The sequence below is a fragment of the Euphorbia lathyris genome, chromosome 9 (genome assembly GCF_963576675.1).
Source record: "Euphorbia lathyris chromosome 9, ddEupLath1.1, whole genome shotgun sequence".
Taxonomy (NCBI): domain Eukaryota; kingdom Viridiplantae; phylum Streptophyta; class Magnoliopsida; order Malpighiales; family Euphorbiaceae; genus Euphorbia; species Euphorbia lathyris.
Window position 1 is genome coordinate 20,780,708 of NC_088918.1, and position 15,965 is coordinate 20,796,672.

The 15,965-nt window shown below is 36.5% G+C and overlaps 1 protein-coding gene across 1 annotated transcript; it reads left to right on the forward strand.

Annotated features, from left to right (window-relative positions):
• Positions 1-553: 553 nt before the first annotated feature.
• LOC136207284 (uncharacterized) lies at positions 554-13,533 on the forward strand. Its single transcript, XM_065998572.1, has 10 exons — positions 554-7,571; positions 7,967-8,407; positions 8,584-8,637; positions 9,199-9,303; positions 9,432-9,659; positions 9,735-10,134; positions 10,963-11,600; positions 11,715-11,765; positions 11,956-12,765; positions 12,859-13,533. Exons 1-10 carry the CDS (start codon positions 4,812-4,814, stop codon positions 13,531-13,533), a joined length of 6,162 nt encoding a protein of 2,053 aa, XP_065854644.1. The 5' UTR covers positions 554-4,811.
• Positions 13,534-15,965: the final 2,432 nt, after the last annotated feature.

Consider the following 15,965-nt stretch of genomic DNA (forward strand, 5'->3'; position numbering starts at 1 on the left):
CTTTTCGTTTGAGAGTTTAAATTTGAAGGGAAATGAAGGTTAAATTTAATCTGCTGAGACAAAAAATTTTAAAAAATTTTAAGTTAGGTACTGTTTGATAAAACTGAAAATTAAGTGCTGAAAAAATAAATACTAATTTTTAAGTGCTGAATATTTTAAGTGCTGAAAATATTGAATGATTTATTTTTAAGAAAAGTATGAGTTGATAATGTTTAACTTAAAATGATAAGTTAAAAAATTTGACTTATCAAAATAAGTGGTTATTAACTTCATTAACTAATTTAAGTGGTGGAAAAACAACCGTTATCAAAGGCACTTAAATTGAATAAAGGCTTAACATTTTAATTTACCAATTAAGTGCTTTATCAAACAAGGCCTTAGTCCATTAACCTCCAATTTAGAGGTTGGAGGAAGTAAAGATTTAACCCCGTTAACCTCCATTTACTCTAAAAAAAAAATAACTCCCAAACAAGGTTAACTTAATACTTAAGATTACATTACTCCCATTTACTCCCGTTAACCTCTTCCCAAACAAGGGCTTAATGTTCTGGAAATTGATTTGGAGCTTCTGATCAGGGGCTTTGTAGCTGCAATTTGGGGAGTAAGGGCAGGATTTCAATCTCTCCGTCGAGTATTTCTTCTGCTATCGCCATGTGCTTCCAATTTTTCTAATGCTTCACTATTGGTTAGTATTATTTCAATCGGATTAGTTTGAGCTAAATCTTATAGGAGAAAGAGTTGTATTCTGGAAGTAAATGGATGGATATGTCATGCATTTATGTCTACATTAGAAACGGCTTTTGAATTTTCCTTTTTTTTTTAACTGGCAATGTTTATCAAGACACTGTGTAAGCAATCTACGAGAATACACCAGAATTTTCTTTTTATTATGTGAGAAATAAGTTAATGGACTGTGGACATAGGATTTTGAACCCCATCACCTTGCGAACTTAATGAAAATAATACAAGAGGCATCATGGAGTTCTAGAAGTCTAGAGATGTACATGTTTTCTTATTTTCTTGACTTTGTGTTCAGCATATTTGTGAAATTAAAAATATAAAGTTTGGGATGAAATTGTGCTTTAGTTCTCTTATCCATGATGTTTTTGGCAGACTCTTCTTTTTAAAGCAACTGGCACTTAAACTTGTCCATTAGAATCCAGGCCTTATACTTCGCTATTTGGGATGACTTTCAAGTTTCAACTGGGTATTATTTAAGTGGAGTTGATAGGAAATTACACAATTATGAACATCAATTAAATTTTTCTGCAAAAGAATTAATGTTGCATAACTCAGCTACTAATCTGAATGAATATACTTTTTATTGCTGGCAGTTGATTTTGGTGTTCTACTCTTTATGTTATGTTGACTGGTTTCTCTGATCCAGAAACTATGAAGGCTCAGAATTTTTTGGAATATATCTATATATTACATTGGCTTCTGGGCTCATATAACACTCAAATACTTGTTTCATTGTTTTGGTATTTCTTGTCTTGGTATCTCTTTTTATTGGCAGGATTCTATGTATACATGCTTACCTCTGTCTCACGAACACCAGAACAAATGAGGTTTGTGTTGCTTTCCTTACAATTTTCTACTTTGATTTTATGTATATGTTTTTTCTTCTTGGGAATAAGATTAGCAAGGAGTCAATTGATGATTTATGTCGCATGACAATTACAATTTGAAACCACTGACCCCTTGCTGCAATTAGCTACGTATCTCTTCTATGGTCTAGAAAAGAGAAATAACGATATTTTAAAAATTTAATTTAATTACAAATATGAGCACGGAACACAAAGGGTTAGGCATCTGCACCGCTTAGTTGAAATGAAATATCACTTTCCAGTCTTTCTAGACCAAACCAAATTAAATGGCTGTTGCAGTAGACTAGAATGTTTTGTTCCATTCCCTGTGCTCGAGGGATGTTGGGGCCAGTTTCCTGTGTATAGTGATAAATGTTTGATTGAATTAGAAAAGCATCTATCTGTGGTAAGAGTCTCATAAGGGCTGGACAAATTTTTTATCAGCTATCATATGGGCCTAAAATTTATACCAAAAGTTGATGGGTTTGTTTTGCTTTTGACCTCTTCAATTACCAAATCAAAATCTGCTTGTATAAATCTAAGAGGTGGGATTATAAAACTTGTTTAATAACCTAATAAAATACTATAAAATGGTTCTTGACATGGTATTAAAGCCTCTTAGATTAAGTAGTCCCAGACGATATTCGCGTGCAGGGTGTGTCAAGGATAATAATAGAAGTTATTCTTAGACTTCTAACTACCAGCTTAAGTTTTGGGTTCAATTGGTTCCAGAGACGACTAAGCTTATATACCAAAATAGTCATAATACTACATGACAAAGTAGGGCTGAGAAAAACGATTGATAATCGATTACCGAACCGAAATCTATAAAAGGGCAGCCCGGTGCATTACGCGTCCCCGCTTAAGCGAGGGTCCGGGGAGGGGTCCCACCACAAGGGTGTACTGGGGCAAGCCTTCCCCTGCCAATATTTTAGCAAGAGGCCGCTCTTAAGACTCGAACCCGTGACCTCTCAGTCACACGACAACAACGTTTACCGAACCGAAATCTATATATAAAGAAAAATTATAATTTATTTTTATATTCAAGAAAATAAACCATAAGTATCAAACCAAAAAAATGGCACATTCATCACTTTATTACTATAAAGGGCGGCTCGGTGCACTACGCGTCCTCTCTAAGCGAGGGTCCGGGAAGGGGTCCTACCACAAAGGTGTACTGGGGCAAGCCTTCCCCTGTCAATTTTTGGCAAGAGGCTGCTCCTAAGACTCGAACCTGTGACCTCCCGGTCACACGACAACAACGTTTACCGTAGGCTCTCCCTCTATCACTTTATTACTATAATGAATTTTATTTTTACAAAGTAAACAAATTTTGTTTTACAAAAATGTGAGTTTGAACATTTAAATTGGAAATTTATAAATTTTGGTTATTTGGTTGGTAACTGAACTGAAATTTTTTGGTTTGGTAATATTCTGCTTGGTTCAGTTCCCGTAGAAGCATAAATTTCGGTTCGGTTAGTAACCGAACTGAATCTATGCTCAGCCTATTTGAAGAAGAAGAATATGGTAAGAGAGAAGAAGATGAAGAAGATAAGGTTTTAGTTGAAAGAAATGTGAAAAATTAATTGCTTAATTAAACAGGATGGTTAAGGCATGTTAGGGGTTGTGTTGTGTTGACTCCATGCTTATTGCTTACATGTTCCCTAATGATAGACACGATCCTTGCCATCTGGTGGGATTATAAAACATACACCAGCATGTTATTTTTTATAATATTAGCAGGTTATTTGCTTGTTCTTTTCATTAATGCATTTAATAATATTGTGTCTATAATTTTTTATTCTGGACTACTGAGACTTTTTTTTTCTGAATTTAAATAATCATCTTATTTTAATTTGTATGAATAGGCAGTTGTCTTAGTTTCTGTTCTTAATTTCTATGGATTTGGTTTGCCATTGGAATTTATAAAACTTATCTCAGCCTCTTACAATTTTTAACAGTAAGCTAATCCTCAACTTTTAGTGCTTAACAAAGAAAGGTATGGACCTCTTCCTCTTCTTTTTTGAGTTCTTTTTCTGTCTTAATTTTATCATTGTTTCAGATTTGTTTGCCAATTTTCTTAATTAGTCAAAACTTGATACTGTGTTTGTTTTCTTTTCACCTCTTAAATTACCAAATCTGCTTGTATTTTCATAGGTACTACAAGTATATGATTAATTAAAAACTAAAATGAAATTGATTTTTGAGACCTTAGCAGCTTTAAATCAACTTTGAACTGTCTGCCGTTCACAGCTCTTGATAGTCCTCGATTTTTTTCTTTTTTTTGAGACAATAGTCCTCAACTTTTACTGCTTGCCTGTGGAGGAACTTGTCAGAACTTAGGGTTCTGATCTTCAGGAATTAGAAATAGGAAGAAGAAGGAGAAATAGAAATAGAGAGAAGTTGAAAGAAGAAGAGAATAAAATCTTCATTAATTTCAGGATGCTTCAGAATGTACTAGCATGACCCCTAATATAGGATTGAGGTCAGAACCCTTACAAGGAGAAGGACAGCTGTGACCACAAGCATAAAGCAAACTAGCATAATTCTAGCTAGCTAACTTAGTTGATACAGCCTTGAGGGAAAGCAATACACAAAACAATAATGAAGCGTAAATAACAGAATAACTGTAAACTATGAAAGAGGAGAATTATTATCACAAATAGTCATTAGGGGGCGTTTGGTTCACAAGGGGTAAGGGAAAATGAATCAAGAAAGGGAAACTAAAGGAAATGAAATGAATAAACATTAATTCCCCTATGTGTTTGGATATGTTTAGGAAAGGGAATGGGGTAAAGGGAATCCAATTCCCTAAGGGGCCTGGGGTAATGGGCTTAACCTAAAGTGGGGTAAACCCATAATCTAAAATGGGTAAAGGGAATGAGTTTTTTTTTTAAACAAACAAGAACAAAGGGAATGAAACCCTCCCATTCTCATTGCCATTCCTAAAGACCCCGAACCAAACGCCCCCTAAAACTTTCTTTTTTCCGCTGATATGGAACAGAACTCTGATTCTTTGATAATCCTTAATTTCTATGTATCTTCCAGTTCTTTTAGTTTGGAAGTATACAAATTTGGTGTGAAATTTTAATAAAGAAAAAAAACTTTAATAAAATTAAATGTAAATTTTTTGAATATAATTATATCGTACAAATTCAGTTGCTAAATTTTTTTTCCAGGTCTCTCACTTTTTTTTTTTCATTTCAACATTGGACAACAGAGAAAATGGCAGCAGCATCTGCACTAGCGGACGCTGTAGTCGGTAAAGTTGCCAATGAAGCCGTTGATTCGGTCTGGCGTCATATTGGGTACATATGGAACTACAAAACCAACATCGATGACCTTCAGCACCAACTTCTGAAGCTGAAAGCCGAAAGACAGAGCATGCTAAACAGTGTGGATGAGGCCAAAAGGAATGGGGAAGAAATTGAAGACACTGCAACCATCTGGTTGAAGAGTGCGGATAAGGCAATCATAGCAGCAGAGGAGATCCTTAAAGGCAATGACACTTCGAAAAAGAGCTGCTTCATGAGCTGTTGTCCTAATCTGAAGGTCCGTCACCAATTTAGCAGAAAAGCAAAGAAGGAGACACCAGGCGTTGCATATGTTCAACAAGAAAGAAATTTCATCCATAAAATCTCCAATCGTCTAGATGTGCAGGCAATGGAGCCTGTCAAAAGTTATGAGGTTTTAGAATCAAGAATGAAAGTGTTGAAGGATATTACAAGGGTGTTGAAGAATGATGATGTCAATTTGATTGGGGTTTATGGTTTAGGAGGCGTCGGTAAAACTACGCTCGTGAAACAGCAGGTCGTTGCTCAAGTCAAAGAAGAAGGGATATTCAAAGTGGTGGCTATAGCAAACGTGACACATACTTGGGACCTGACCAGAATTCAGCAAGAAATTGCAGATTGGTTAGGTCTCAAGTTTGACATTGAGTCCACTGAAGTAAGGGCTGCAAGGTTACGTGCACGGTTGAAACAGGAGGACAAAGTTCTTATTGTTCTAGATGATATTTGGGAGAAGATCGAATTGGAGAAGATAGGAATTCTTGATAAGGATGAACATGAAGGATGCAAAGTATTAATGACGTCTAGAGATCTAAATATATTATTGAAGATGGGTGTGCAGAGACATTTCCTGCTTCAAGTCTTACAAGCAGAAGAGGCATGGCAGCTATTTGAGAAGAAAGCTGGTGATTTGAAAAACTCACAATTACAATCGATTGCAATTGAAGTGACAAAGAGATGTGCAGGTTTACCCGTTCTTATCGTGGCAGTTGCAACCTCATTGAGAGATAAGGATTTATACGAGTGGAATGATGCCTTAGAACACCTGCAAAAATTCGATGACAAGGGGGTGGATGAGCAGGTTTACTCAGCCCTGGAGCTGAGTTACAAGTTTTTGGGTGATGAAGCCAAGTCCTTATTACTCCTTTGCGCACAAGCAGGTGGATCCATAATAAACATTTGCGACTTGGTAAAATATGCCAATGGGTTGGGCTTATTTCAGAGATGCACTACAATAAGAGTTCTAAGAAACAGACTACTTAAAGTGGTCAATGACTTAAAAAGGTCATGTTTGTTACTGGAAGGCGACGACAGTGATGATGTCGGAATGCATGATGTTGTTCACAGTTTCGCTACATTAATTGCATCCAAGCATCATCATGTGTTCACTGTAGCTTCTCAAACTGAGCTGGAAAAATGGCCCGAGAAGGATGCATTTGAACAATGCACTTCCATTTCTTTGCCACATTGCAAAATCCCCTACCTTCCTCAAGTATTAGAATGCCCAAAACTTGAGTCATTTATCTTCTACAATGATGATCCCTCGCTCAATATCCCAGACAAGTTTTTTAGTAGAACGAAAAATTTGAAACTCATGGATTTATCTGATGTGAATTTGTTAGCATTACCATCCTCACTTGGGTTTCTTCGGAACCTTCAAACATTGTGCTTGGATTATTGTGTTTTCAAAGATATAAGTGCAATCGGACAACTAAATAAGTTGCAAGTTCTCAGTTTAATTGGTTCCAACATTGTTCAACTGCCAATGGAAATAAGGAACTTGACTCGTCTACAAGTTATGGATTTAAGAGATTGTCGAAGATTTGAAGTGATTCCACCAGATATCTTAATTTGCTTGGCGAAATTAGAAGAGCTGTATATGTTGGGTAGCTTTGTTCAATGGGAGGGTGAAGGTCATACTGGCAAAAGAAATAATGCAAGTCTTTCTGAATTGAAAACTTTGTCTAACCTAATCAATTTGGAAATTCATGTTCTCGATGCAAAAATCATGTCTGCGGATCTGTTCCATGGGAAGTTAGAAAGATTTAGAATATTTATTGGGGATAATTGGGATTCTTCTTGTGGTAATTCTGACGTTTCCAAAATATTAAAACTCAATCTCAATGCTGGGTTTGAATTGGAGAGGGTAAAGGTCTTGTTGATAGAAACTGAAGATCTGTTTTTGGATGACCTCAAGGGCGTGGAAAATGTGGTGCCAAAATTAGAAAGACAAGGCTTTCCCAAGTTGAAGCATCTACAAATCCAAAATTGTCATGAGATGCAAGTAATTATAGGTTGGACAGGGATGGTTGACATCATCACTTTCCCAAGTCTTGAGTCATTATCTTTACTCAATTTGAACAAATTGGAGAAGATCTGCAATCGCCCATTTATAAGCAGCTCTTTTAACAATTTAAAGAAGTTGAAGGTGGGGAATTGCAATGCATTGAAGAATCTGTTTTCATTCGCTATGTTTCGATGCTTTGTCCAGCTACATGAAATTAATGTGAGGCAATGTGAAATTCTGAAAGAGATCGTTGCTGTTAGATATGAAGATGAAACAATCGAGTTGACTCAATTACACACGTTGACGCTAGAAGATCTACCCCAGCTTGAAGGCTTTTGCTCTCCAACTAACGAGGCTTCAGCCGAAATTTTAGCAGTGGATGAAATTGAAAATCTTTTCGACAAAAAGGTTTGATCCATCCTTTTTAGCTTATTAGCTAGTTCAATAGGTTGTATTTTAATTTCATTTTGATGAGTTATGACAACTTGCTAAAGGTTAAAGAAAAGCAACTTTTATGAACTTAAAAAACAAAAACAGAACAAGCTAGATTAAATTCATGTAATATATTTGTTAGTTTTTATCATTTTTAAGTCAAGTTAGAATAGTAATTGTAATAGCTTTTGGAAATTGTAGGGGCGAGACAAATTAAAAAGATTTTATCAACAAGCTATTGGTTGGAGTGCATAGGATAGGAGTCCTTCCTTAAGTAAAGCCTTAGTTGTTGAGAACAGTATCTTATAATTGTTTTGTCTCATTAGATAACAACAAAATTTAACTCTATAAAGCAAAAACTATGTTGACAGATTCAATTCCCCAATTTGGTAGAACTGAAATTGTCATCAATAAATGTGGAGAAGCTATGGCACAACCACAACACAGAATTCTGTCCATTTGAGAAATTGATAACCTTAACTGTTGAAGGCTGTGGAAATTTAGCATCCGTGTTGACATCTTCTATGGTTAGGAGTCTTGTTCAGCTAAAGCAATTCGAGATATGTGACTGTAAATCCATGGAAGAAGTGATAAGAACAGAAGGAGAAACAGAAGAAATTGTATTCCCCAAATTGAAATATTTAAAGCTGAAAGGTCTTCCAAAAGTTGTAAAATTTTGCAAGGGCAACTTAATTCAATGTCCCTCCATGGAAGAGTTATGGATACGTAATTGTCCTCATCTACAAACATTTATCTCAACTAGTATTGTAGTTGGTCGACAACAAGATTCCAGTACTCTTTTTGATGAAAAGGTTACGTCTTCTCCTTTTAGTCATTTATTTAATTATTTGGTCTGTCAAAAATCTTACACATCAAGACACATGCTTCCTGCATATATATATGTTTATTTTGGTGTTACTTTATTAACTTTTTGTATAGTTTCATATTTATTTAAGGGAATATGATAAAAGAATAATGAATGATGTAGGTTGACTTCCCTAACTTGGAGAAACTGGTAATTTATGGAGTTCATAGTTTGAAGGTAATATGTGTTGAGGAAATTAACTATTAATTTAAAACAATTAAATAAAAAAAAGGGAATTGTTGTGAAGTTTTAATTAATGAGGGATTATTTTTATAATTTGTAATAATTAAGGATTGTTTTTGTAATATGTAAAAAAAAAAAAAATATGAAAGTGTGAAAATTGACCACCGAAATCAGTGGTGGTCAATGATGAATTAATTGTGCCAGCACAAGTTGCTGGCACAATTATTTGGGTGCATACCTTGGCTTATAAAAAGCCAAGGATGCTCATTCTCATTTAGGGGAGTAAGTTGAGAGTATTGAGAGAGGGTAAATTACACAATATATCCTATATTGTGTATTTGCTCTCTAATTGAGAGGGTAGTCTAATTGTTTTGGGGAGAGACAAAAATAGTAAGATAATTATTTCGGGGTATTTTCGGGAAACACCGGAGTGTACTATTTTTGTTTTATCTCATTGTAACTCTAGAAAGTTTCTAGAGAACACCCTCTTGTACACCTCCACCTCATAAATTCAATAAAATTGCCTTCAAGTTTTAAGCTATCTTTTTTCTTTAGCAATATATTACTTGTGCTTTGAGAATTATTGCTTTCGCTAAATTGTCGCAACCCAGAAAAATTCCCAACAACTGGTATCAGAGCTTCAACGATTTTAAGGGATCAGTGAGTTTTGGAGAATGGCAGCCCACCAATCATCCTCTGTTTTTCCTCCTCCAAGTTTCAATGGCGAAAATTATCAGATATGGGCTATCAAAATGAAAACTCATTTAAAAGGGTTGGGCTTGTGGCAGTGGGTTGAATCTAAGAAGGAGGTAACACCTCTTGGAGACAACCCAACTTTAAATCAAATAAGGGCTCATGAAGAGGAATCATCGAAAGCTCCAAGAGCTTTGTCTATCATTCATGGTACTGTCTCAGAGTCAATTTTCATGAGAATTATGACTTGTGAAACAAGAAATGAAGCTTGGGAAAAGTTGAAAGAACTTTATGAAGGCAATGAACGAACAAAGAGGATGCAAGTCTTGAATTTCAAAAGAGATTTTGAGACTTTGAGAATGAAAGAAAATGAGTCGGTACATTAGTATTATGACCAGTTGATGGCGGTCGTGAACAAAATCCGGCTAATGGGAGAAGATCTGCCTGATAGCAAAGTTGTTGAAAAATTGTTCGTGAGCTTGCCTGAAAGGTTTGAGGCAAAACTTTCATCTCTTGAAGATTCAAGAGATATAAGTCAACTATCCTTATCTGAATTAATTAATTCTTTGCAAGCTCAAGAACAAAGAAGAGCAATGAGAAATGGAAAAAATGAGAAAGCAGTTGAGGGAGTTTTCCTTACCCAAGATTCAAAAGGAAAAAGGGAAATTCCTCAATGTGGTCATTGCAAAAAGCATGGTCATGATGAGAAGGACTGCTGGTACAAGGGGAAGCCTCAATGTTTCAAGTGCAAGAAGTTTGGGCACGTGCAACGGAATTGCAGAAACAAGAGAAAAGAAAGTGTCAATGTGACAGACCATGTTGGCGAAGAAGAATTTGCTTAATTTGGAGACAAGTGCTCAAATAATTGAAGGTTGATGAGAAGTGCATCAACAAATTGATTCGGTGAGAAGTGCACCGAGAAGTTGTTTGCGGAGAGAAGTGCTCCAGTGATGATGGGAAAGTACATCATTGATTCGGTGAGAAGTGCACCGATATGAAAAAAAAAATTGAAAGTTTTAAATTAATAGTTAAGGGGAAGATTGTTGAGGAAATTAACTATTAATTTAAAACAATTAAATAAAAAAAAGGAATTGTTGTGAAGTTTTAATTAATGAGGGATTATTTTTGTAATTTGTAATAATTAAGGATTGTTTTTGTAATATGTAAAAAAAAAAATGAAAATGTGAAAATTGACCACCGAAATCAGTGGTGGTCAATGATGAATTAATTGTGCCAGCACAAGTTGCTGGCACAATTATTTGGGTGCATATCAAGGATGCTCATTCTCATTTAGGGGAGTAAGTTGAGAGTATTGAGAGAGGGTAAATTACACAATACATCCTATATTGTGTATTTGCTCTCTAATTGAGAGGGTAGTCTAATTGTTTTGGGGAGAGACAAAAATAGTAAGATAATTATTTCGGGGTATTTTCGGGAAACACCGGAGTGTACTATTTTTGTTTTATCTCATTGTAACTCTAGAAAGTTTCTAGAGAACACCCTCTTGTACACCTCCACCTCATAAATTCAATAAAATTGCCTTAAGTTTTAAGCTATCTTTTTTCTTTAGCAATATATTACTTGTGCTTTGAGAATTATTGCTTTCGCTAAATTGTCGCAACCCAGAAAAATTCCCAACAATATGGGACAATGAACTCCGTGGAGATTCCTTTTGCAAACTGAAAAGATTGAGGGTAGAATGTGCTAAAGCAGTGGTGAAAATTTTCCCGCCCAATTTGGGATTCAGAAGATGTCAGAATCTTGAGGAATTATATATACTTAGTTGTGATGCTCTGACAGAGGTTTTTGACATCCAAGCTATGATTGATGTGAAGGAAGAAAGAGGCTGTGTAATAGGTTCTCAATTGAAAACACTATGGGTACGTAATACCCCAAATTTGAAGCATGTATGGAACGAAGATCCTAAAGGAAATGTCGACTTTCAAACTTTAAACTACGTGGATATTCGTGATTGCCCAAGTCTGAAAAGTGTGATTCCAGCCTCCATAGCAAGAGGTCTTCTGAATCTAGAAAAGCTTTATGTATTAGATTCGGCAGTCAAGGCAATCGTTGCAGAGGATGAGGGACGAACACAAGGTGCATCTGCGTTTGAGTTTTCTCGATTGAAAGAATTACGCCTTAGAAGGTTACCACAGCTTGAAGCATTCTGCCAAGGAACTAATACCTCAGACTGGCCAGCATTAATAGCATTATTCATCACTGAATGCAATAAATTTCACCTACAGACTCTGTTCCATGATATGGTATGCTATCTAAACTCTATTTCACCATATGTAATATATATTTGTTTTTTTTTTTTGGTGTTTTAAATAGAGTTATGGGTTGGAGAATTATAATTATAGCAACTGTATAAATAGAGTTTGGAGAAGGAAAAATGGAATAATGGGTTGAAGATGGTCTTAGACTTGGTGATTTATACATAATGGTTTGAAGATGGTATCATGATTTTCCTTATTAATTAGGCAACTCCATAAGGTGATTATCTGCTTCATTAGAATTAGTAATTTATATCCTTTAATGATGTAATTGAATGTTGAATTTTTCCTATTTTTATCGTAATTATTAACTAAATAACTAGAGTTGTTTTTATGTGATTAGTTCCAGATCATTCCCAACTTGGAGGAACTAGGACTAAATGGCAAGGAAGTCAGAATGATACGTGAAGGACAACTTCCAGTGGAGTTGTTTCACAAACTGAAATTTGTCGAGTTCAATTTTTTCAATGAAAAGACAGCAGTTTTCCCATATGATCTCCTTCACATATTCCACAATTTGGAAAAACTTGTAGTGTCACGCAGTAAATTCAAAGAGCTTTTCCCACCTCAAGGAGTTTTTGTTGGTCCACTGATTCTTACAAGAATGCATTCCTTGGAAGTGTACTCTCTTCCGAATCTAAAGACCATATGGAACCAAGTCCTTCAAACTCTTGAAAGTCTACGTATTTATGGATGTGATAATTTAATCATTTTGGCACCGTCCTCTGCATCTTTCCAAAGTCTAACATCCTTAGATATATATGACTGCAGAGGATTAGAGAGCTTAGTGACATTTTCTACAGCGACAAGTCTGTTGCGGCTTGAAAGTTTGAGAGTACGCAGGTGCAATCAGTTGAAGGTTATTGTATCAGATGAGGGAGATGAAATAATGGATGAGATTAACTTCATCAAATTAGAAACTTTGGTACTTGATGGTCTGCCAAGCCTCACTAGCTTCTGCTTAGGGAATCCAAGTTTCAAATTCCCTTCTCTAATAAAGGTAGTTGTGAATCAATGCCCCAACATTGAGTTCTTTTCTAAGGGAGTCTCAAGCACACCACTACTAGCAAGAGTACAAAAGACAAAACAAGACAACGGAGGAGATTGGCTTGGAAATCTTAACTCGACTATGAGTTTCTTGTACAAAAAGATGGTATGCATTACATTTACCAAATTTCTATGTATTAGTAAATGTTTTGCAGTCAACTTATGTCATAACTAAACAACAGTTTTTCGAATTTTGAAGGTTGGGTTCTGTGGCGTGCAGCATCTGAAAATCTCTGAATTTTCAAACTGGAGAGATAGATGGAACAGCCAACTTCCGGTAGAGTTCTTCTGCGATTTAGAATCACTGGTGATCGATGAGGTTGCATTTTCCTCGTGTGCAATACCATCTAATTTACTTGAGTACTTGAACAAATTAGACGAGCTAGATATAAGTAATTGTGAAGTACTGGAAGATGTTTTTGATGTACGAGGTTTGAGTGCAGAACTTGGACACACTGATCTTCTGTCTAGGCTAAATAAATTTCACTTGATTAGTTTGCCAAGGTTGAAAAACATATGGAATGAACATGCTCAAGGAATGTTGAACTTTAAACACCTTAAATTTCTTAAGTTCGATAACTGTTGCAGCCTGAGAGTGATATTCACTCCATCCATGACTCAGGGACTTGTGCAATTGCAAGAAATGGAAGTGAAAAACTGTATTTCCGTGGAAGAGATCATTTCAAAAGGAGCAGAAGAAGATGATATGATCAGTTTCCCACAGCTAAACTCACTTGTTCTCGACTCTCTGCCCAAGTTGACAGTTTTCCGTCCAGGAAGAGGCATTGTGCAATGTCCATTCTTGGAAAAAATTACTGTAATTGAATGTCCAAAAATAGAAGTATTTATGTCAGGACTAATGGTTCTGATGTAGAGAATCAGTTTAGAATTTAGAAAGAGAGAAGGAGAAGAGAGAAAGAGAGAATACAGAATAAGAGAGAAAGTAGAAGGAATTAGGAATAATATTCTTCATTGATGTCTTGCCTCTCAAAAGGCATGACCCATATAAAGCAGTGTAGTACAATGATGATGGGACAGCTGGTATGACAGCTGGCCTTACTTTTATGAATACATCCAAAATAGCAAAAGCAATCATCTAAAATGCATAACAAACTCACAGCAGGAGAACAACACAACCTAAGCCACTAAAAAGCATAAAGGACCTAGCTAACTGGTTAATAACCATTTTAGTCCTTCTTCTTCCTATTGTATGTGACAATTCCTCCCCCTTTAGCACATTCTTGTCCCCAAGAATGATAAAAGGCTGGAAATTGCTGGCGAATAGTAGCAGCATCTTCCCAAGTAGCATCCACAGCGGACAGTCCATTCCAGAAAATGAGTAGTTGATACACAGAAGTGTCCCCACGAATAACATTCCTTGTGTTGATCACTTTTAGAGGGGTCAACTCCCATTCATCATTGAATGGAGGAGGCAAAGTAGTCAACACTGGTGTAGCAGGGCTGAGTTGCTTCTTAAGGAGAGAGACATGGAATACAGGGTGGATTCTGCTACCTTCTGGCAAAGCAAGCTTATATGCAACCTTGCCAATCCTCTCTAGAATAGGATAGGGCCCAAAGTATTTAGCAGTAAGCTTGAGAGAGTTGCGAGAGATGACAGTAGATTGCCTGTAGGGTTGAAGTTTAAGAAACACCATATCCCCCACTTTAAATTCTCTGTCTGACCTCTTCTTATCTGCTTGTTGTTTCATTCGATTCTGTGCCTTAGCTAAGCATTCTCGAAGAAGAGAACTCATTTTATCCCTGGCCTGTAAGAGATCTTCCACTGCTGCAACAGGAGATGTAGTAATAGGAAGGACTGGAAGCTGTGGAACAATTCCATAGAGAGCTTGAAAGGGGCTCATTTTTAAAGAGCTATGGTAACTAGTATTGTACCAATACTCTGCAAGACTTAACCAATTGGCCCATTTTTTTGGAGTAAGGAAACACATACAACGCAAATAGTTCTCAAGGCACTGGTTCAATCGCTCAGATTGGCCATCCGTCTGAGGATGATAGGCACTAGAATAATGTAGAGTGGTCCCTAAGAGCTTCATAAACTCTTTCCAAAAAGTACCAGTAAAAATTTTATCCCTATCAGAAACGATAGAGCGAGGCATGCCATGTAATTTAAACACTTGGTCCAAGAATACCTGAGCCACAGTAACAGCATTGAAGGGATGTGATAAGGGAATAAAATGACCACCTTTAGAATATCTGTCAACAATCACCAGTATGGTGTCATACCCTTTAGATTTAGGCAACTTTTCAATAAAGTCCATGGCAATGTCTTGCCAAGCAGCTTGAGATATAGGAAGTGGCTGTAAGAGACCAAGGTAGGCTACATGGTCAGCCTTGCACCTTTGACAAATGTCACAATTAGCCACCCAAGAAATAACATCCTTGTGAAGACGAGGCCAATAGAAATTCTGCTGCAACCGAACTAATGTGCCCTTAATGCCTGAATGTCCCCCAAATGAAGAGTTGTGGCAAGCTTGCAGAACTTGCTGTCGCAACCCTGTAGAACTGCCAATGTAGATTCGAGTCTTGAATCTGAGAATTCCATTCTGTAATGAATACTTAGGATCACTATTAGGTTGAATAGTGAGCTGTTGCAGGAGGGTAGAAGCAATAGAATCACCTTGATAAGAAGAATGTATTTCCTCTAACCAAGTAGGAATAACCATAGAAAGAGCCAATAAGTGGGCAGAATCTTCTTGTTGTCGAGAAAGGGCATCAGCAACCCTGTTGTAAACTACCTTTTTATATTGGATGGTGTACTCCAATCCTAGCAACTTGGAGACCCCTTTATGTTGTAAGTATGTATGGAGTTTCTGTTCAAGCAGATGCTTGATACTTTCGTGATCGGTTTTGATCACAAATGGAGAATTCTCTAGGTAATGGCGCCATGTGGTGCAAGCATGAAGTATAGCCAATAATTCCCGCTCATAAGCTGACAATTGTTGGTTGCGTGGACTTAAAGCCTTAGAAAGGAAGCAGATAGGTTTGCCTTGTTGCATCAGGACAGCTCCTATTCCTGTTCCACTAGCATCACACTCTAGAACAAAAGGTAAGCTGAAGTTAGGAAGGGCCAAAACTGGAGCTTGAGTCATCAACTTCTTAAGTGCTAGGAATGCCTCAGTAGCTACTGATGTCCAACTGAACTGATTTTTCTTTAAGAGATCAGTTAAGGGTTTGCTAATAGAGCCATATCCCTTGATAAAACGCCTGTAGTAGCCTGTTAAGCCCAAGAATCCTCGCAATCCTTTAAGTGTTACTGGTAAAGGCCAATCCAGCATAGCAGATATT